At 42.4% G+C, this 23949-nt stretch overlaps 1 protein-coding gene across 2 annotated transcripts in view; it reads left to right on the forward strand.

Annotated features, from left to right (window-relative positions):
- The first annotated feature begins 2155 nt into the window (after positions 1–2155).
- Positions 2156–23949, forward strand: part of DGKH (diacylglycerol kinase eta) — a 156860-nt gene continuing 135066 nt past the window's right edge. Inside the window, exon 1 of one of the 2 annotated variants that reach the window (XM_075139334.1) lies at positions 2156–2405. In XM_075139334.1, coding sequence (XP_074995435.1) covers positions 2232–2405 — 174 coding nt within the window. In that variant the 5' untranslated portion in view covers positions 2156–2231. The remainder of the gene's footprint in view (positions 2406–23949) is intronic. The other variant, XM_075139323.1, reaches the window with a different exon arrangement.

Genomic DNA, 23949 nt, shown 5'->3' on the forward strand with positions numbered 1-23949 from the left:
GGTCTTGCTGGCGTTCTGTTAGCACTAAGTGTTCCTCAGATCACAGTTGCAATTATGTGTAATATGTTCGCCTTAATTAGCAAACTCTGTCTTGTCATCCTCTTGCAATGTTCAGTTGTCATTTACCTTCAAAAGGCTCAAGGAATTGCAGTGAGACGTGTTCTGGCATAATTTGCTATTCCTGAAATTAGGGCGGAGAAGAGGAAGAAAGGAGGGTGGAAAAAAACAAGCGGCCATAAACTTTGCTCTTAACCTATTTTTCTTCCTGGCCGTGCCCTAAATTACTTCACTGAGAGCAGGACATACTTGTGCTTGCCCAAGTTTGATCCCATGTTTTTGAAAAAGGAGAACTCTTTCTCAGGTGAGGAGTGAGACAAGACAGAGTCATCCCTTAGTTTCACAATTAGCCTGTAAGGAGAAGGGACTATATGAGAACTTCATTGGTTTGGAGATGTGGTATTAATGGTAGGATTTAGGCCCTATTATTATTCTAATAGGGAATGTAGGTAATACGACCAAAATTCCTTTAAAATATAACTTAATAGAAATTTTGACATTTTTTAATGTAACTTCTGACAGTTTTTTTAATACAACTTAATAGAAGTGGTCCTATGTGGAGGAGAGTAGTAGAATCTCATTTGAAGTACCTGATGCAGTAACACAGAACTGAGACACAAAACCTGCACAAAACCTTTGTGGAAATGTTTAATTTCACCTACTATGAATAAGTCCCAATAAAAGAAATGGGATACTCCAGAGTGTATGAAATTAAGTTCAAGGTGTCTGCAGTGTACGACACTGTAGGTTTGTTTTTCTTTCTCACTAACTGCTTTGTATTTATGTGGCATTATATTAGCATATTAAGAGATGTCAGTTCCCTTTCTAGAAATATAAATAGAATTGTGGGAATATAGAAGCCACAAGTATTGATTGCTTTCTTATGTTTAATCCGGTCCATGCAGCTAGGAGTTGTGTGTTTTATTTAGTATTGCTGTGATTTAAATGCTTATTTTGAACAGTGACTACATACAAGCCACAATAATTTCAAAGTCCCACAATTCAGAACATGTGGTGACATTTCGAGATGGTGTGAGCTGCCAGATCTGAGATTAAAAGAGAAAACTGACCCTTTCTTTCCCCAAAAGTAAAAGCTCCGCTTTTGCAAAGACAAAAATGAATAGAGTAATAAGAAAATTAAACTCAGAGGAGAAAACAACTGGAAAGCAATGTATGCATTTGCCAAAATCATCCAACGCTTTGACGCTGAAGGATACCATGGGATTGGCTAGTTGGAGGTGTGGATAAGGAACCCCTTCCATTAGATGCCGTCCACCCCGTCCCAAAAAGGGATCCCGTGCTCCCAAGGCAGAGCCGCACAGTCCTCAACCGTGGCCGGACAGCGCGTGGGAAGGCCACCCGCCTGCAGAGCCGGGCGGTTTCGCTGTGCTGGGGTGGAACGTTGGGAACTCGGCTTCCCACCTCCCGTTGACGGCCACCCGGCTGCATAAACCGCAGGGCGGTGTCCAGCGGGGTGTGGGCGGAAGGCGCTCACACACCGGAGGGCCGCTCTCTGCCTGCGCCTCGTCCCACCTCCCGGACCACGCGGGACTCTGTTCACGCGGGCGCGGCGGGACGCGGGGACGTCCGGGGAAGCCCGGGCAGGTGCGAGGGGACGCCGGGGGCCCTCCCCACCCGCCTTCGCCTGTTTCCTCCCCCGCGGACTCACCCCGCCGCCCCGGCGCGCACCTGCGGCGCGGCCCCCCGCCCCGAGCCGGCCCGGCCGGCGGGGCGGCACCAGCACCCGCCGCCGCCGGGCGCCCCCTGGAGCCGGCGGCCGCTCCCGGCGGCTCCCCGTTGGCAGGGGCGCAGGGGGCCGGGCCCGCCCGCCCCGGCTCTGCCCGCCCCGGCTCCGCCCGCCGGCGCGTGGCGGCGCCCCAGCCCCCTGCGAGCCGGGAGCGGCGCCCGCCGTGGCCGGTGAGGGGCGGGCGCGCGGCCCTTCCCCCTCAGAGGGGGCGGCGGAAGATGGCGGCCGGGCGGTCCGCTCCGCTCCGCCAGAGCCCGGCTCCGTCCCCGCCGCCGCCGCCGCCTCCGTCTCCTCCCCCCCGCGCCGCCTCTTTCCCCACCCTCCCGCGCCGCCTCCTCCTCCTCCTCCTCCCCGGGGAGGGGAGCGGCAAGCGGCTGCCCTGGCTGAGCCGGGCTCGTGTGCTCTTTCTCGGCAGGAGTCCGGGAAGATGGCCGGGGCCGAGTCGGGGATGAGCGGCGCCGGGATCCCGCAGCAGCCCCAGCCCCAACCCCCGGCGGCGGCGGCGGGGCCGGCGGACGAGTCGTCGGACAGCGAAGGGGAGCACGAGGGCCCCCAGAAACTCATCCGGAAAGTGTCCACCTCGGGCCAGATCCGCAGCAAGGTAAGGGGGGCAGGAGCCGGCGAGCCCCGCTGCCTCCGGGGCAAGTTTCTCCATCCCCATCCGAGAGTGGGGCCAGCCCGGAGCCGGGGGCGGCCGCTGCATCCCGCCCGCATCCCCGGGAGCGGCGGCGGGGGGGGGGGAGGCAGCCGTGCCTCTTCCTTCCTTCCCTCTCCCCTCCTCCCCGCCAGCTGTTGCGTCCACATCTGTCCCCGGCTGGCAGGAAGAGCCCCCCGGGGCGGCGGGGCTGCGCGGGGCCGGAGGGGAAGCCGCCTGCCCCGGCGGCCGGCAGCCGCCCTGCCCTGCCTGGCGTCCTGGGTGTGGGGGAAGCGGCGGGCTGCCTCCCTCCGGCTCCTCTTCCTCGGCGGCGGGCACCGCTGCCGCGGGGGTCCCGCCCTGCCTCCCCACAGCGCGGGTGGGCTGTTGCAGCGAGCCCTTCCTCACCCACTTTCCTTCCCTCCCCGCGCCGTCGTCTTCGCCCCCGGCCCCGGGGGGCCGCCGCCGTGCGCTCCGCCGGAGCGGCGGGCAGCGGCGGGCAGGGAGCCCGCGGTGGCACATCGGACTCCCGTTTGGGAGCGGGAGTGCCGCCAAGGAGGGAAACGCGGTTGCCACTTTGAAAGGCTCCTCGCGGCACAGGAGTAAACTTCTATACATCCTCACTCGTGGGGCTGGATACGTAAAGCAGCTGTCAAAATTTCAGGTTAATGCAGTTTTCTGGCTGGCTTGGGCTGCCGAAGTCATCCTGGTGGAATTAACTTTTTTGATGGCTGGTGTATGTACATCATGTCTTTTCCTGTAAAATGAAGTTCGACAAGCATGCATTTAAAAGTACAAAAATAACAAGACCTGACTTACTTTCTGTGTGGAAGGATCCCATGACTTTCTACAAAGCGTGGTCACATCATGCATTCAGTGATGGGGTCTGCACAAAACCCCGTTGGGGAGAACCTGTGGCTGCAGTGACATCAAGATCGGGGTTTTTGCTGTAAGCGTCTGGTTTGAGGGGCAAAGTGACTCCATGCAGGCCCAGACAGATCACACTTAGGGTTTGATTTCTACACAATAGGTCATGTGGTGTTGTTTCCTTTACAGAGCACCCATTAAAGTTAGTGAGGAGCTGTTTGTGGAGTCCTGTTGGATTGTTGCTGTTCTTCCTTTGAGCTTTGGCTTCGCACACTACATCCAAAAGGCAGTCACCTTTAAACTGAAAGCATCGGTTGCTAAACAGTAGCATTATCCCTTTATGCGAGGTGGAAAGCAATTTTTTCCTGAAACCTCCTAAACATGATATGTCATTTTATTGCTAAATGTTAATTTTGCATTTGCAGGTGTTAGGTCTGGCTGAAAGGTTACTATAGTAAATAATATACAACTGTTGCATCGTGTTGAAAATATAGTCCTACATAAACTTTCAGCTTTAACACCACTTCTGTGTGGCGGTATTCAAAATGTTTTAAAAGTGACAGAGCATAATGCTTTATTAGCTGTAGTGGTGTTAAGTGTATTCGAGAGTTTGCTCTCTTAGTTGATACCTGTGTAAGGAAAACATGTGGATTATCAATGTTGTTGAAACAGGTTTGAGAGCATGAGATCCCAGCCAATTCTTACCAACTGTTACGGGTTGGTAGGATATTCTGTGACTGAGGGCTGTGAATGAATGCAAAGCTGGGATCGCCTGAAGTTCTAAGACAACTCTACAAGTGATGCTTTTGCTTATCGTAGTTAGCGTCTCAGTTCTTTTTCTGTGAATCAGACATATTTAGGAAAAACTGACTGCTGACATAATTGGAGTCATAAAATGTTGCTTTTCTAGTTGCAATTTACAATAATATGCAATCCTGAATATAAACATCTGTCTTTCCACTTAATTAAAAGTGATACATTTTTGTTGAAGATGAGACCCATGTTAAATAATTCAGTAGCACTTTATTTTATAACTCACGATGCATTATTTAAAAGTAGCTATATTTAGACAGACAACTCCCATTTAGTTTAAGGGTGTTGTATGTTTGCTGTTGTAGTAGTTGGTGATCAGTGGTTACATGAAACCACTAGAGCAAGGAACATCAGGGAGCTGCTCTTTTACCCAGCTAGTCCCTTTCATTCAAATTAGATTTGTTAAGCTTCACTTAGTGAATGTGTTTGTAAGCTAAGGTTTTAATTAAATGGATTGGGTTTGTCTTACAGCTAAGAATAGACTTTTGAAAGAACCCAAAACATGTATATTACATTTATCATTGATGCTTGTGGGCCGTTTAACGCTGTGCTATTTTTCTCTGGAGGTTGCTTATGTACTTACTTGAAGCAGTTCAGCAACGTGGTATTGATTCCTTAGCTCAGAACTATACCCAAAAGTCTCTGTTGGTAATTGTTTTTCTTTTACTTAAGGAAGATGTTATTTTTAGATGTTTTGGTATAGTTGATCATTTGTGAAAGCTACCATATGGTGATACTTTGCAGACAGAATCATTCAGGAGTGGATTTTTTTTTTTAACGTGTGTATAATAAGATTTAGCAAATGTATGTATACAAGCAAACCCCTTTCGCTAGCACAAACATAACTCTAAAGATTTCTAACACCTGTAGCGCTCAAAGGGAGTTTTTAAGCTTTGCCCTCTTCTTCCTAAATAAAACCAATTAATTATTTGGCTGGGGGCAGGGGTGAAAAACAATGGAAAAATGAAAAAAAAAATACTGTATTGGCAGATGTAATTAAACTGAAGTTCATTGCTTGTTTGTGGTATGCTTACAGTTCAACTTAGAAATCTGTTGTCCAGTTTTACCACCACTTGCCCATGTTGAATAGCAAATTGCTCGCTTGATTTCAGTGGAACTACTTTTACAGTAAATCACTACGAGAAACAGATGAGTGATAGGGCCAGATGTTTAGGCAACTTCTATTATGGGTGTATTTTTAATTTATGCATATGTATTCCTCACATTTTTAGAGTACTTTAAAGGCATGTCTGTGTCAAAATATGGCCATTATTAATTTACACAAACAGAAAACTTGAAGATCCACATGTTTTTGCAAACCTGAGGAGGAGAGAACAAGTTGCGGTGCAAAGGACCAAAATATTCTTTGGGCCAACACCTTGTTTGTACCTAGGAGCTGTTTGCTCAAGCCCCATACTTGGTTATAGAATGACACTGTGGCAGTAGGTGTCTTTAGGGGTGTCAGGACCAAAATTAATTAGTACTTCTGTGACATTAAAGCCAGCATCTTTAAACCTCATCCTGGAAGCTGCGGCATCTGTGGAGCTTGTATGTGTTCCCTGGAGGAAATGCAAGGGAATTAACAGGTGGCCGGTACTCTGTGAAGTTTGAGCAGGTTTGAGCTGAAATCCCCAACGGAGAGCGTTGAAACAATTCTTGACTTTGTGATGTCTACCCACAATTTCACCCCCTCTGGGGAGTGGGGGGGGAACATTTAGTACATAAAAAGGGTCTAGGTAAAAAACATTTTTGGAATATACATTTTGTTTTTATGAGGACTTTGGAAAACTGTAGTCAGACAGTTTTGAAGCAGTATATATGATGCTGTACAAACAGCGTTATATTGGGAATTTAAGTCGTGGAAAGTTCTTCATGTGTCTGCATTAAATTTGTCTTCTTAACTTATAAAGATGCTGGTTAAGACAGGCAGCGTCGGTGCCTTTCTTAAATGAAACAGATGACTTCAGATCTTTGGGGCTGCAGGCCGAAAACTCTGCCTGTCATCAGCTGGGTTGTAGTTTCTTTAATCACTGTGGTGCAAAGTACATTCCTTAAAAAGATGGTCTTGCTTCAGTTCTTTATAGCTGGGACCTGTCGAGAAGGGAAGGTTCAAATTAGAGCTGACACTTTTTCTCTTTAAATTCTGCTCATCTTGGGGGCGAGCACAAGATTAATAAATGAAATGGTCCCTGGATACTTCAAGTAGAGTCGTCAGATGAGCACAGTTATAGTTCCTACTCCTGTCTTGAGTACTCTGTGCTAAAAAGTGGAGATAAAGAATAGCACTTTCATCGCTGACCTGGCTTCCTACTTTAATGGGTCCATGTGCAGTTAATGGGAAAGCTCTGCTGGATACCTGTTTTGCTCTCAAGTCTGCGATTGGGTATGTGGCCTGTGTTTATTTTTGGATGAAGCAGACATTCTGGAGCAGAAAGTATAAATCAGGAAATGCAAGAAAATAGGGTGTATTGAGTGAGATAAATACACTTGTATCCGGGAGAATGGTTTCTTCCTCTCCTTCACCCCCAGTGGTTTTTGTTAATAATAAAATTACTGTAATGTGGGACATGTTCAGAAACACCAGTGTGTGATAATTAGTGGAGATGATACAGTGTTGTTTAGTTAAATGGCAAGAGTTGTTACGAGAATTACCTTATCTGGGGTCTTAATATATTTTTTTAGATATCCTAAATCATTATGGAGTAATAAAAGTAAATTAATTAAATTCCCCACTGTGTTTTTATTGGCTTTAGTGGATAACACCAGCCATTTAGAAACTGAGCCTTCAAAAAGTTTCTAACCTCTTCCATATGGTGACATTTGACAGTGCCAAGTCCCAGTAGTCACTTCCTGTTTGTTTCTGGTATACATTTCTCTCCGATTACCATAGCTCGTTAATTCACCTAAGTGTAAAGTACTGTGGTTGATACCAGCGTTAGACTTCATGAACATCATACCATGCAATCTGATCTGCTTTTTCTAGCTTTGATAGTTCCTGATTTACTCTAAGTAGTGGTTGATTCCTTTCTGGTTAAGGAAACATGATTTTTATGTACCGGAATTTCTCAGGAGAATGCCACGGTAGCCAATTTAACCCCATTGGGGGATCCTGTATGAGCATTAGGGTTGTCTGAATCTGCACAGCTTCAAAATGCATTGTAATTTGCAATTTGTTTTGCAATGGCAGTAACACGTGTAGTGTCACTAAACTTTATTGTTGTGTTTACACAGCATGGGGCAGAACTAAAGTGACCAAGTGCATAGAAATTGTCCTCAAGTTCTTGGGACCTGGCAGTCCAAGATTGGAGGGTGCTGCAGGATATCTGTCTGCAGTATTCGTATTTTCCATCATTTTTGCTCTGCAATTAAATTAGTTGTCCAGTGCATGCACTGTATATCCATCCTTAAAATGTTTCACCAACTTTTTTCACAACTGTTGTAAAATCTTTGGCAAATTTGATTCTCTCCTCGCATCCTGGGGTCTTTAGCCTAATTTTTAAGTGAAATATTCAGAGTCAGTTCATCAGTGTATGCTCCTGATAGGTGCATACACACGTACTCATGCACAGAGTAATGTATTTAAGGTTTCATATATATATTATTCAGTTCTAGAGTAGGCCTGGATGAAGCAAAACAGTTTTTAGCACGAAATGGTGTGCAATATTTATTGCTTCTCATACGTGCTATATCTCTACATAATCTTTCAAAAAAGGGTCCATTAATGGAGAATTTCAGCCAGAGACATGATAGTTTTGGGAAGTTAAAAATGACTGAACGCGCCGCATAGAAGCGAGCAGGCTTAGAATGGAAAGAGTTACACTGTTTAAGGCACAGTGGTCATTACCCATTACCACTCCAAATCCTGACACATGTTTGTATAAAACTGAAATGAAATCTGCTAAGGCATTTTAGTGATGCATGTATTGGCAAAGCTTTAATTGCTAGCTAAGTACCAGAAAGGAGGAGCTTGTAATGTTTTTAGTAGATATTTGCGAGCAGGTCTTCAAAGAAAATGTTGCTTTTGGTCTTTTTTTTTTTTTTTTCTAGAATCTTTAAAGAATTAATGCTATTTTGTACTGAAAAATAACATGAGTTATACTTCCGCCCCCCCCCCCCCCCCCGCCCCCGCCGGCTGGTGAGCTGTGAATGTGAAAAAAGACAAGATAATCATACTCTCATCTTTAATATAAGAGATTTTGATTGTTTTGTGTTTTGTTCCAAGGATCTAGGGAATGCTTTTCTGCTAAAAAGATCAGGTGAAACACTAAGCTTCTTGTTTAGTTTAGAGAGAATTTCTGGTTTTAAGAAGCGCAAGAAGAGGCTAATTCAAGAATAGATGACATCTGGGAATCCCTTTCCGAGATGCCTTATCTTGTGAACTTCATGCGCGCAGTCCCGAAGACGCAAAACAGCCATGCCAGAGCTCAAGAAACGACTATTCTATAGCTGGGTCTTTATCCATGTAAGGCTATATAGATAATTTGTGGCCATTTTGAATCGTTTCCAGCAGTTACATCAGAATCCAAGATGTGAGACTGCTGTATAACTACTGTATGACTGGCTGGACTAGCCAAATTAGTTTGGATATCTGTAGCAGACTACGTAGAATTACAGTGAATTTGTAATTGAAGTAGTGATCACAAGAATGGTCTGTCTGGCTATCAAAGCCTTTATCTGAAGGGCAGTATTGAATCCTCTCGACTTACTGAAGACGATAAAAGGCAGCTTAGACCAATGTTCTGGCTCTGGAATGCTCCAAAAGGCTAAGTTTTATTTTTAAACAATGTTACTCTCATTTACTTTGAACTCTGACCAACCATGCTTCTGGTAAGGGATCTGTAGAACAACATATATAGTCTGGAGACTTCAAAATATAAGCACAGCAAGAAGGTAATGTGAAATGTTGTGTGTTTGTGTGTGGATTCATTGAAGCTTGGAATAGGGAGTTTTGGGTATAAAAGAATGCTTCTGTAGTCATTCTGATGTTTTGGATGTTTTCATCAGATAGGGATAATTAATATACAGTTCGGTGTCTTGAGAAGCTAGTTCAGTAGCTCACTTGCAGAGGAACCACAAGACCAATATTTCGTTCTGGTTGGCCTTCAGGTTTTTGAGATTCTTTATAGTTATTTGTAACGTAGGTGGATGTGATGTTATAAAGTTATTGACAGCATGGCTAGCTTTGTTCATTTTTTCCAGTTTGATACTTTGGTAGGTGGACTTTGTCTTTTATGAAGAGAGAGAACTTTTTCTTTCACCTTTGTATTTGCCGCTGCCTTACATTACTGTTTTATCCTTTCCTCTCTTGCCTCCAAGAAGTAAGTTGCATTCTCCAAAATCTTCTTTTAAAAACCTAAGAACAGGCTACTAAATAACAGTGCAGTAACCGTAGCTCTATTATACTAAGTTCAAGCCACAACTCTCAATTTGCTAGTAATGGCAAAAAAAGCCTAGCTTGGGGGCATCCATAACTTACATCCTCCACATGATAATAAAAAGAAACCTCATTCTTTCTTAATGTAAACATTGCATTTATCACAGCAAACAAACTGACCCAAAATAAATATTATTTCATTGATATGCTAAAAATAAGACCACTGCATTAGATGCTATTTAAAATGAAATAAGAGATTTACTCTAGTAAAACATTTAAGCGCATACTGAAACACTTCAGTTGTCCTGTACACTTTTATATGATTAATTACGTCTTAAAATTAAGCCGGCGCTTAAGTGCTCATTGGATGTGAGCCATAAAAATTTTGTACGCGAAGTCAGAACATAGCTGACTTTATAAAACTTTTACCATGTAGGAATTATCCTGATATATTGCATAATTACGAAGAAAGAGCAAATAATTTTTTTTTCCAGCTAAGTTTTTCATTTGACTAATGTTCCTGTTTAGGAATATTTCACCGCTTAGATACTGAAAGCACAATAACAAAAACCTGAGCTATACTCCAGGGAGAGTTAACGTTACTGTAATGAATTCGGCAAGGTTTTACACTTGATGAGAATTTATTTGTTTATTGGATGGGCGGCGTGGGATTTATGATCATCTGAACCATTCATTTCCTTGCCTTTAAACATTTGGGGTTTGCAAATGGTGTGAGAACTCGCTACGTTATTGTCACTTAGCAACCTTAATAGGGTTTTGAAGCTGAATAGTAGCTTGTGGGTGGTGAGTCTACCTATGTATTTGCCAGGTGGGAAGCAACACGAGCCCCTCTGGGGGCAGCTGCCGGGAGGATGCGTGTCCAGCCCATGCCGGGGTCTTTCTAGATGTGCTCGCTGAGGAGACCGGCCATGCCCTCGGTGTCATTTTGCACTTCTGGCAAGTTTCGTGCTGGGAAGATCTGCCGAGGTTTTTCATGCCTGCGGAGATTTAAGTGGATCTAAAGGGCTGTCTTGCTGCTCTGGTCAATTACGTCCTGTTGAGTGGTTGCTTAAATTTAGCAACTGAGTTTGACTGGCTTCAGTTTGGCAGCTGGTAGTCCTTATTGCTGCTGTGATGCTCCGGAGCAAGAGGGAGGTCGGTGTTTTCCCAGCTCTTGGTGAGAAGGGTGGCTTGCTCTGGTTCAGCTAAGGATGTCGGAAAGGATCAGCGTGGCTAACCAGCAGTCCCAGCTGCCCGTCGGGCGAGACTTCTTCCCTCCCTGTGCACACTCTGTTGATCGTGAGGACAGGCACATACTTCTGTGTTTGTTTTATTGCTCCCATAGAGACATCTTGCTGCTTGTTCTCTCCCTCCTTTCCTGCCTGCTGCTGTCACAGTTTCTTCAGGAATTTGAACAGAGAAAGGGTGACATCCCTTTTCCTTTCAGCCTGTGCCTCTGCAAGGTTTCTCCCAATAATCCCCATAAAGAGAGGAACTGCCCGAGACCAAAAAGTTTGCTGGGCATGGAGTCTTAGAGAGGGTGCAGATGTATGAGGTTGCTCCTCTGGATAATTTCACTCTGCACTGCCTCCTCCTTCAGTGGTACTGATCAATCTTGGGAGCAGATGGTTCACTGGGGAGCTATTGATGTGAAAACTAACGCACCCTTTTTGCTATTATTGTCAGCTATTATTTGTCAGCTATTATTGTCATTTTTTGCCTGATATCTCGGGGAGCTTCACATGAGTTACTCTATAGACAAACATTGATTGGCCTCAGTCTCAGAGGTCTGTTAAAGTGAAAAAAGAGAGAGCACAAAGGGTAAAATGAGGTTTAGTGAGTCAAGGATCCCATCACTGAAAGAATATGGTGGTGTTCGTGGTGTAAACAGTAATTCTTTCTATTGTTTATTAACTTGATACATTTATAATATGTGGATTCTGCCTGGGAAGAATGCTGAGAGGATGCAGGTCTGCAACAGGGAGCTAGTGTAAGTGAGTTACTTGGGTGTGAGATGAAGAGCCAACATTTCTGATTAAACCAGAGCTTTTAAGGAAATAAAAAATATTTTTACCATTTACACAGCTTCTCATTACAGACAAAATAAACAGAAATAACCTTCAGAGCTATCTATCTGATGTTGCTAAACTGTATTTTTTTTCCCCTGAGTGAGTGAACTTGTTTAAGCAAACTTTGCTTATAACCTGGAAGCCTGCATTATAATGCTTTTATAGGGGCAAAACAGAATTTGAGAAGACTTCTTCATGTAGCTCAGTTGACTGCATCTGGGATTTTTGGTTATGAATGAATGCTGGGCTAATACACATGTTTGTATGCCACTTCTTACCTGCTTCTGGAAGCAGGCAAGCTTTAGGAAGCAGAGAAAGGACTTTTACCTGTACTGAGTCCACTGGTTAACAATTTTTAGAGAGAACATTTTGGTCAATGTGCCTCAAAACTATGTGCAGGCAAGATAAAATTTATACTGGAGATACTTTACTGCTTAGGCTGATGGTCTCCAACCTTCCCCAATCCACTGGCAAATAAGCTTTCAAAAATTCAAAGGCAGCTACACAACTTAAGGTCTGTGCTTGTATCCTGTCTAGTAGATGGAAAGTTTTTTCCCTTGCCCTTCTTGGTAGTTTTATAAAATACATTAAAAAAATACTCTGGGCTTCAGAGGGTTGTCAGATTTCTCTCTATGCCCCTGATGCTGCATCGCAAAACTCTGTTCTGCTGCTTCTTCAGCATTTCAAAGGAAAAGAAGATCCTAATAAGTACAGAACTTCTGACGAGCTCTTGTCAAAAGCGAGCTATTAAATTTGCTGGCAATGTCGAGCTGTATGCTTAAAAACCCAATAGTGCTTTCGTGTATTATCACATGTTACCTGGTGTTGCCAGGTAAATGCAACTACAGTGAATAGTGTTTTTGTTTTTGTTTTTTTTTTTAAAGAATACATAATCTTTTTTCCAGTTTCTTTAAGCTTTGCATTTTTCCATAGTTCTGATTATATGTACACTTCAGATGATCCTCTTGCATAAAGAGACCAGTAATTCTGTGCATGTGTGTGTGCATACGAACCAATACTGAATTTTTCTTTTTGCTTACACTGTTTAGGGGGGGGGGGGGGAAAAAATCAGTTTTTCACTTGGTTGCTGTGTGCTCCACTGAGGAGGAGATAAAAGGAGTTAACATCACAGGTTCTACTCCTTCCCCACCCTTTACCAGCCAGGGATCTGCTGCCAACAGCTTTACAAAGGGCTCCTATTTCAAATTACCCTTTGAGCCCATGATAAACCTGTGTCCCTGGGAGGTTGTCTCACAGTGAGGAGTTGGAAATGACTGGGAAATATTATGGTTTTGTATTTGAGTAAAAAAAAAAAAGTCACAGGCAGGGCAAGAGGCAAATGAGCTTCTGCTGAATTTTATGCTAAGGATGATTTTACCTTTTCTTTGAAATATACACCAAGGTTATTTATAGCTAATCCACAGTTTAAATTACTGTGTGTAGGTGTGAGAGGTTATAGAGAGGGATTTTTTCTAGAAAAGAAATATTTATGGGGGTTGTTACAGAATCATAATAGTAATTTGGGTTGGAAGAGACTTTGGGAGGTCATCTGGTCCCACCCCCATGGGATATTTTCAAAGCAACACTGGGTTGCCCAGAGCCGTGTCTCTCTGAATGTCTTACAGATCGCTAGAATACGGTTCCTGATTTATTTCGAATTAAGTATTCTCTTTCTTCCTTCTACACATGTGTCAAGGATAACCTATGTCTGCTGAGGAAGATTTGTCAATATTTAAAGGCCTGGCTAAATACCTTCACAAGCAAAAAGATTACTTATTTTCAATGGTACAACTTTAAGTAAGGTCTTAAAAAAAAGGGAAGTGCCTTTCTTCTCCTCCCCTCCCATACCGTATAACATGGAGCAGGAGTGAAATGGTATGGTTGCTGTCTATTTATAGATTCAGTAATGTGCCAGTGTACACTTACTATACCTAATTAGGAGTATTCTAAGTAACTTTTTGTTTGCATTACAGATAAAGCTATGTGATTGCAGATCAATGGCATGGAATCATGTCATGCCTTATCAAGGTCTAAAGTCTTTCTCCTCTCTCTAAATTAAACCTCTCTGGACTGATAGCTATTTCGAATAATCTGCCTACTATAGCCGTGATTTATTTGCCACAAGACCATTTGTATGCTGCTTTAGTTAAAATTTGAAAACTAGAATTTTAAGAGGCAGTCAGAGGAACTGGGAACTAAACTAAGATTTCCTACAAAAGGAAATTGCAAGAACTTAAATTATTTCCACGTTTTCTTTTGTTTCTGATGTCATTCTGCATGACATTTGATGACCTAGGGTTTGACTGAGATGCAGTTGGTCAAGATGCAGTTGAGGGTGCAGCACTATCCAAACACCATCTTCACCATTCTTCCCACATCACTGGAGGTGATTCTGCACCTCTTGCAAGTGGTGACAGATGACTCAGAGGTCATGAGTATGGTACAGAATAGGACCCATCTAAATGCAGGAAAGAAACGCTTGGCGCAGGGACTTGATAAAATGTAGGCTTCTTGACCCTTTGTGTCCTGGATATCCTTTTAATGCTTTCCCTCTGGTAAATTATTTGTCGTGGAAGTGATCATAAAACTTCTCAAACTATGCAGTTTAGTTGAAAGACTGTATGTCTTGTGTTTAAGCCCAAGCTTGGTCTTCCCTTTTACCTGACCTTGGACCATTTAAACTTTTTTGGTTGTTGCTAATACCACTAATCAGTTTTACCACAGCATATGGCGATGGAGAAATACTGATTCCAACTCTTCTCCCCAAGCTGTTAAGCAATACTAAACCTCTCATTCTTCATGTGTGCAGAATTTTGCAGTGTACAGAAAAGCACTTCTGTGTTTTTCTCTCATTGGGGAGGTATGTAATGTAACTTATAATACTAAGCTGTATGACAAAAATAATATGCAGTATCCACAGAGAAAAATGGTTGGTAGCGCTCAATTTTGCTTGAAAAAATTGATCAATGATGAATGCCTAAGAATACGTGCAAGGCTGTAGTACTGCTGTCTTAAAAACACGTGTAATAGAACTTTTGTTCTCTAGGTAGCTACACAGTGTATAAAATTAATATTCATCTGATAGGTGTAAATAAGGAAAAATGTTCTGACACCTAAGGTTTAATGGTGGCTTTTGTTTTAATTGCAAAATTACCTTATTTTTAGATGGAAAGGTTGAAAATCATTAGTAATATCTTTTTAAGTGGTATAATAGGCTGAGTTTTTCTGTTCTTTAGAGCCTCCTAAATTTGACTGACTCTGCACTTAATTTTTACCCTAGGGAATGGAGCTTACAGGGGGAATTTCTGTATGTGCTATCTGAAAATTGCTTATTCTCAGATTATTTTTTTTAATTTATTTTTTCTGAACCATTGTGTATAGCTTGGTTATTCTCATCTTTACAGATGTTTCTTTCAGGTTTAAAATTCAGGAAAAGCAGTGCCAGGCATTAAGCCTGAAGTTCAGGCAGTTCCCTGACAAAGTTCAGAGTAGCGCCTATTATAGAAGCAGTGTTTATATAGTTCCAGTAAGAACATCATAGCATGTCTATTACAACTATCTCCTTTTATGTATCAGCTGTAAAAACTAATTCTAAACTGAAACAAGAATGTGGTCTTGATGTTTTATTGCTGAGAGTTAATATATAGCGAAAGCCCATTTGAGAGTATTCAAGAATAAATGCTGCTCATCATTGCAGTCTCTTGGCAACCTGTGCCGGGGTCATTGCATATAGGCAAGCAGTTGCCTGAGCATTGGTGGGAGGTTTTTGTCTTTGTTGTTATTTTTATGAGTTGTATAGAGAAGAGTACGATTTGAAATTGTACAGCATCCTGGGATTTGGACAATGGGGATGGGTACGCTTAGTATTTCTAAAAGCTTCTGTGGAAGAGTGTGAAGGATGGAGAGGGCAGCCGGGATGTTTCATCAGGGCAGTTTAAATGGAGTGTAACGTGTGGGACAGCTTCCTTCTGAAGCTAGATCAAAGCAGAGGTACTTTGCAAAGAGCAAAGTAACTTGGGAACAGCTTTTTGGGCAATGTCTTGGAGACCCGGAACTACACATCCCAGTGAATGCTTAGCTTGACTGTCTCTTTCTGTGACCTCTAAGTCTTTTTCTTTTTTTTTTTTTTTTTTTTTTTTTTGCCTGGACATGGGCATAACGTTGCCCACAAATAGAACTGTTGTAGCTTCTAGGGTATCTTCGTGTGCCGTCACAGCCAAGAGAGGCTTAAATGAAGGCTCAGTGGAGGAGAGGGTGTTCAGTGCATCAGCAACGAAGGATGTAGTACTTGATCCACTTGTGTGTAAGCTCCAGGTCTGGACAGAGAACCAGGTGTAAAGAAATAAGGAGTATCTCTGGGGTGGGAGAGAGATTGTGTGTGATTTTAGTGCTTTGTGCACTATGCTTAGTGCTCACCTAACCTTCTGTGTTCATAGTAAGCAGATCACACCAATGAAGTTTATAGCAAACAAGAAACAGGATTTAAGTGCCTGTAGATTGTGCTGGTTGCTGCACATGTGTGCCTAGAAATACTGTGGGGTGGCTTGGTCGGCAAGATGACCTGTGGGTGTTCCATCTCTAGCACTGTATCAGGTATTGCCTGTCAAAATGACTTTGTAACAGCTTTTCTCCCTGAAGCTAGTGATGCTTATGGGACATACTTAATTCTGTGGGTGGATCTTTAAAAGGGAGGATGTTGCCTGGAGGGAAGCGTTCAGCCTATGAAATGGTTCATTGTTTTTCTGCAATCTGTAGCTCCTGAGGCACTCCTTTTTTTGTTTTCCTGATTTCTCCTCAGGTAGGCCCCTACCCATGAATTCATGATGTCATTTCAGTTAAGAGTATATTTTTAATTGCTGCTATTGGAGTCCAGATAGTAAAACATGACTGCCCGTCTTCTTAAAAATCCAGCTAACCCTTTCCATCTTTCAGGAGTGAAATGATGATGTTCTAAGCCTTGTATGTCTTCTGAGGATAAGAACTTATTTTAATTTAAAAACATTTATTTCCCTGTATTGTCTGCTACACAAACGTGGAAGGTGTAGTAGGCTAGTGGGATCAAAGGATTGGGATGCAGATGCAGGTACTGGAAACCCTTCTGTAACTATTAGGAAATTTTCATTTTGTAAGGCATGTGTGTTCTGAAATGTGTATTCTTATGCCATAATTATCTGTCTTTGTGACATGAACTTAGGTTTTAAAGCCTATCTGTCAAACTAGAGAGGCCAGGTTCTTTTTTTTTGCTTTTCTTTTTCTTCTTTCTTGTTTCCCCTCCCAAATGAGCTTGGGGATTCTTCAGAAAACATTTTAATTCCTGAGGAGAAAGTTACAACTCCTAAGCTGAGACAGGTACTATAGAATCTATTGAACACTTGTTTGAAATACCTTTCTTTAGTTGAATTGCATTCCACTTAGCCATTATGTCAAACGCCTATGAGGTCTGTCGGTTACAGCGGTAGGAAGGGGGGATGGCTGCCATGAGTGAGCTGTTTAAAGTTGTTTTCTGTTCTTGTGGCTTTCCTTTTCTAAAACGACTGGATAGCTTCAAAGGACTTTTGTGTTGCTGTGGACACCAGGGTAGGGTGCTGGGCCATAGAGATGATCAGATATGGCAGAACGTCGATCAACAGCTATTTTCTTGGCTGGTTTAAACATCATGACCTGTTGTGAAAGCAGCAGCATAGAATCTGCGCTAAGGCAGGATCTGTGCTCTGCCTGCTCGCGTGTCAAACAGAGGAGTTCCCCTCCTTTGAGCTTTGGCAAAAAAAACCAACATTTGGGGGTGTAATTGTATGTTCTCACCTTTCTTTCTTACAGCATGTATTTCACAACTACTTTTCCAGTGAAACTGTACCTCTCTTCCTGTGATGGTGATGATAATGATAATTACAGTTATTTTTATTGTATCATGCTTTGCATCTTCAGCTGGTACATCGAGGAGGTGTCTGTCTGCCGTACTGAGGTGCCCTAGCTAACCCTAAATGAATTTGCTTGCCTTCTGGATCCAGTGCAGCCCTCTCGGGCTCTGTTCCTAGCGGAGCTAATTAGCTGGGGTGTTACATCATGCTAAAGCCGTTATCTTGCTTCCAGTTTCAATGTGCTTCATTTAGCGATAGCTCACATATCTCTGCAAAACACGGCGTTGTATTGTTTAGGCCTGTCCCAAAATACTTACGAGGAGAGATTTATAACAGGGTGCTCAGTTCTGCTTCCTTATTTCTTTGGTGTTTGCACAGTGGTGAATTAGCTCCTCAGTTTGGGATGATTTCTTCCACGCTGCTGAAGACCTCTTTTTGCACGCAGGGAGCCAGTCTTGTCTTGTTTGTCTTCATGTGCCTCACCATCAAACTTACCTTTCCACGTCCTAACCAGCCCTCGGTGCTTTGCTCACTGAAGGTAATGATTGCCCTACAGCAGCCTGCCTTCGCTTCTCTCTGTGTTTATTTAGGAGCATGGTATCTGAAGGATTACATGAGGAGGAAGAGGGAGTTGTGTGCTTCTATTTTACTAGGAGAGGAGAATCCAAAACCTTGCCTGCTCTCTGTAGGGACATTATTTGCTTTTTTCCGCCTGCATGGCGCAATGAAATACTGCTAACCGGTGTGCAGCAAAACTCCAGGAGCTTCCTGGCAATTGCCTTACTTCATTCAAGGACCTAGAGCAGTGGATATTGGAAGTGGTATGAGGAAGAACAGTCTTATGTTTTCAACCTCTTCATTTTTTGTGATCTGTGTCCCCAGTAAATAGTTAATGTAAAGCTGAAGCAGAAAAAGATTCAAAGTGCCCTAGTCCAAGTAAAAATGCCGACACTATGAGATGGTCTAATCAGGATCAGAGCTTCCCCAGTTCAAAATTTTCCAATGTGTGTTTGTTGCTTTTTTTTTATTTGTTTGGTTTTTTTTAATCATCCATTGACCTAAGAAATACAGTTATTGTAGTTAACAATACTGTTATAACACACACTGACAAAATCCAGATAACTCGAAGTTGGGCTGACACTTGATCCTTTACTCATACTATTGTTCCATAATATTTTTTCCTCCATGACATCATGAACTATGAAAGTGCCAACATTTTTTTTTTTAAAACCGCCTAGCCTTTTCTTCCTTCACACCATAACCTTTATGTTTAAAAATAACTTCTCTCCCCCTCCCCCCCCCCCCCATTTAGTGCACATTTTGAGAGGAACCTGACGGCCATGTGAGAATGTTTAACATCTGCAGTGGTTTTGCCACCACCTATTCCAAGCAGTTGGCACATGCATTTATCTGCAGGGGTACAATGACATTTTTCTCGGCAGCTGTATCCATGACAACAACTGGGAATGTCCATGCCTCCTCTTTAGTTTTCAGAAGAATGTGAATTCTTACCTTCCTAATGAAAGGCCTGGAAGCAAAAGCTGTGCAATTTTAATCATGGCATATTCCATTCAGCCATTCAATAATAGCCTTTCCCCAGTGTTTTAGTATCAAGAAAGTATCAAAGGAGCAAAATTAAAACGCATGTATCCATGTGCACTGGGAGAAGAGTGAGTCTCTGTTCTATGATCACCTGCCACAACCTAGGATGAATTGTGCAATGTGATGAATTGAAGAATGAGGGTACTTGGGAAGTTCATTTTATTTTCAGTGTTGGCATCTGTACAAAGTATGTCATTTAAACACTTAAGTTCAGAGATGTGAGGAAGAGTGTATCATTATGAAATGCGTTTTTGTACCACGACAGAACCGTTCTCCCTGTGTGCCTAACGCCCAAAGTTACTCCGGAGTAGTGCACTGTCTGTCTATCAATGTCATCTTTAAATCCAGTGAGTGGTATGTGAAGTGGTACAGAAGCAGTAGATGAGGCAGCTCTTCAAGAGCACTCAGCATCTGGCAAATCCAGAGTGACTTATTTGCATGCCTAAATGGGAGTTGTTGATGCTGAATGCTCTTGAAAATCTGATGGTGTTTAAAGCAGTCTCTTATCATGAACAGAGCAGAAGTTGGAGAATAAAATAAAGGGCCTGGGTAACTTTATTTTCTCTTAAACAGAAATCTGAATTCAAGGACGAGACCAATATACACATCCTGCTAACATACAGGCTGCAAGAAAGCAGTGATTTCTTAGGAGCTGAGATTTTGATTGCTGTGAAAATGAAGGTACAAGACTTATTCCTTTGGGAGACTTAACATCCATCTTAACACCTCTTCTGCATACTCTCTACTCTGTTCTCATGAGTAGTTTCTGGACCTCCAAGAAGAGCCAGCTATACCTCATACCAGGTGTTCAGATCATTCGTTGCTTTAGGAAACAAGAAACACGATGACAGATGGTAGAAATATTTAAATTGATTTATTCATAGTTACCTGTACAAATGCTGTCTATTTTTTCTTCAGATGAACGGGAGTGTGGGACACAGGGTAGAAGACGGCTTGCTTACCGTTTTCTGCCTCTTGCTCTCTCCTGGCAAGGAGAGGGGAAGGAGGGGGAGTTGGTACCTTTAGCTTTGGGAATTTGCAGGAGAACAGGGAAGTCATAGAAGTGATGGAAGGAGATGGAAGGAGAGACTTCTTAGAAGCCCAGAGGGCTAATGGCTCTGTCACGCCACGAAACCTCAGTTTATGACTGTTTAGACTAAGATCAAAAGCTTTTCCATTCCCAGGCAAGTGGAAGCAGCTATGACAAACTCGGGAGTCCCTAAGGACCACCTGGATCCCCTTCTAGAGAGAAACCATTCTCCAAAAGAGAGAACAGCATGTCTGGAGAGGCTGTTATAAAGCCATTACATGGAAGAACTGTCTGTTTTGCCATCAGGGCATGGGCAAGCCTGTCTTATCAGATGATTTGTGAGAGAAGCTGGAGGCAGGATAGAAGCCCTTGGGAGAGGGAGAGGTAGCCAAATGTACATGGTTTTTGGCGTGGAATAAAGAGAGTCCTTATTGCAGAGCTTCTGAACTGCTCCACGGGAGGAAGATCAAAAGACTTCTTGCTGGGAAGGGTGTCAGGACGGTTTCTGTTTTGTTATGAGCTCCCAGACTCCCAGCAAAAGACCTCAGTAGATCTGCCCTGGTGATTCAAACTCCAAAGCTTTAATCCTTTCTTGGGAACAGCTTCTCAGGAGTTCAGTGAATGAAGTAAATGGAAGTTCTTATTCTGAGCAAAATCTTGGGTATGATAGAGAATATGGCCCTTTTACCCTTGCAGGAAATGAGGAAAGCCTTGGAAACCAATTAATTGGAAAACCAATTAAAAAAATATCGTTTCTGTTACATGAGCATAGTTGCCTCTAAGAGAACTTTGCTCTTACAAACAAAGGCGGCAGAATTAAATGTTTTATTGTACCAGTGTAAGAATTGGCTATCCTTTTTGAAAGTTCAGTTGCTGAAGTAGTTCTTTACCATGGGGCTTGTGAAATGTCTGCAGTCCTGGTTATGCATCCACAGACGCGTTTTCTTATAGCACGTGTTTAACCAGAAGAAAAGGATGTACAGAAACTGTCGGTGAGTTTTCAAGAAGGTGACCTTGGAGAATGACTCTGGATGCAGCACGTTGGCTGGGCGTCCGCCAGGCACTTAAGGTTTCTCTGTGTTTCTCGGCTATGGGTGGCATGGCTGGAGGGGTCACCTTCCCTTTTTGTGGCGGGGGGGAACTGGTGGGCAGCACCTGCCACAGTGAGTCAGCAGGGCTCGACTGGCATCGGCCGCGGTGTTCCCGCACCTGTCAAGAGCGGGTGCCAGCCAACCTTTGACAGTGTCAAAAAAAAAAAAAAAAACGATTCAAGAAACAGCGGCCGACTCTGCAGTCGGTATTTTATTGCTGTGCTCGGAGTTAGTGCCCTAGAAATCTCCTCCCATCCTCACGTTATGGGGAGCGCCGCGCTTGCTTCTCTTTCACAGCTTCTTTTTCTTTTCGCTTTTACATTTGTTACATCATTTTGTTGCGAGTGATGTTTGGTTTATGCTGAATGCATACCTGATGGAATTACTCATTTGAGCGCTTGGTCTCTATGCCAATAAACAATATACCTTGGCAGGGCCCAGCATTTTTTCCCGGTGAACGTGTCAATGGTTGCAGGGACTGGATTGCAATAAAAACTCATGGATGATCTTGAAATAAGATGCGTATTTTTAACGATCGTACCACTTTCTGTTTTTTACATTTTGTAGCTATTGTGTCCAACAATTTTATCAAAACCATAAGTTTTCTCAGAAAAAACTGCATGTGGCCATAATTCAGAAGTTCAATGAACTTCTTCATTTTAAACCTCAGTATTAGTTTGGTGAATCAATTTATCAATAGAACAGGCTATTTCACTAGAAAGATCTAAAAGAGGGATAATTAACTCTGTAGCTGATTCTGTCTGTCTGTCTTTTGTCCAATGGAGTCTGGAAGCAACTTAATAGAATATAAAGTATTTAAAATTTCATTATCTAAAATTGCTTTCCCTAATTCCATTCACTTTGCATGTGCAACACCAAATTGGCGTGTATTCTGTTCAGAGCTGCTAATGAACCACGTTCCATTTACCTGGTTACTCCTAGGCCTCTCTAATAAAGTCATGAACTAATAAACTTCAGAATTGAGGTACAGCAGATGTATCTGGAAAAGTGTCTGGCAATAATGGACTGATCTTCATCTGTTTTGTTACAGATAACATGGAAAAAGAGTTTAAACTATGGGGTTTTTTTGAGGGAAAGGGATCTTTGGGTTTTGATATCGATATAATTTTCTAGCTAGATCCTCTTGCCACTTAGGTTCACATTGTAGGGACACGATATGTGGACAACACTTCTCAAGCAGTCGTTGAATAATTACTTTTAAATACTTACAATTTCATAGATACAAATATTAATACCTCTTTCATTAGAGAATTCATACTCCTTTTATCATGCTTTGCCATCAAGAAACTGCTTTATGATGCAAATAAATATAGATGATATCTGTCATCTGAAATGCTTTTAACCATCAGTCTGAATATAAAACTGTAGTGGTTTTTGAGGTGAAATAGTGTCAGAAAAGCTATATGAAAAATTAATTAAAAAACTACTTTGGTGAACCGAATTGTTTTACATAGAAATTGTGCAATACATACAGACAGGGGATAATAGCGGGAAATTTAGCTTTTGTATTGTGAATATAATAACTTTATTTATAACCTCTGAGAGGAGTAGGTAAGGTGGGATTCATGTCATTTCATTTCACTTGATACCAATGTTAGTCATCTACCTTGTCACCCAAACTCTCTCTATAGCCAGTGGAAAGAAAGCAATTTCCCTCTTTTCTTTTAGGTGTCCCTTTTCTTTTTTACCACTTTCTATTATCTGGACAGATTTTACTTTATCCACATGACAATCAGGCAGCAATGGGACTTGCTAACATGGAGCCTGATGGAGTAGTTTGCTGTTGATGTCAGAGGTTTCTACAGGATATCACTGCTTTCCTTCTCATTCTTCTCCCTCTTCCCAGTAATTTAGTTTTTGGGTGTGCATTAGCCATGCTGGGGTGCATTCATTCTCTTCTGCTGTAATATACATAATTTCTCCAGATAGTTGGGGGTGATCTGCACTGCTCTCAAAAAGGTGACTGTGTTGGTGCTTGGTAGGGAGGGAGTTACCAAGCCCTACCTAGCATTTAGGTCACCTAGTGAAATGCTGTATTAATTACCTTAGAAGAGCAGGTTAAATAAGAACCTGAACAAGGTAGCTGTGTATTTGGATAGCAAGAACAATTCACTCACAAATAACTCTCTGAATGCTCATGGTTTCACTCACTGTTCAAGGCAAATCTCACAGATCTAATCTTTCCCATGCCCTTTTCCACTACATGAAAATGACTTTCGGTAGGGCAGTTCTACCAGTTTAAGACTGCAGTGTAGAAGTACAAAGTGTCAAGCGTTTCATCATTGATTTTGTTAATATCTTCATGGAAAGTATGAATCAAAATAGCACAGGAAAGAGAATTGTATTTTCATACACTAAGTATATTGGTGGATTGAATTTACACAAGATTTAGGAGCTCAACTGACTTTTGCAGGAGTGCACACGCTGTATGAGAGGGATTAAAAAAGGATGCTCGCAAAACAGGAAAAATGCGTCTTGTAATGAACACCTAAGCCATTTCACTTATAGATAAGTAAATAGATAATATGTGTAGATGAGGCGCATTTAATGAGAACAAAGGCAAGTGCAGCTCTTTGATGCTGGAATATAAATAACTAATTTTTCTTTATTAGAAGATTGCTTTAATCAACTGCAGTTTTAGGCAAGGAAAAATGATTTTTTAAAATATAGGTGTTAGTTAAAGATGTTAGTAAGTTTTTAGGATGTGTAGATGAGTCAAAGTGTCAGATGTCAACGGGTTGAGGTGACCGCGGTAGGCAGAGGGCTTTTGTTCAGTAAGGGTTCCG

Source organism: Calonectris borealis, chromosome 1, assembly GCF_964195595.1.
Source record: "Calonectris borealis chromosome 1, bCalBor7.hap1.2, whole genome shotgun sequence".
Classification (NCBI taxonomy): Eukaryota; Metazoa; Chordata; class Aves; order Procellariiformes; family Procellariidae; genus Calonectris; species Calonectris borealis.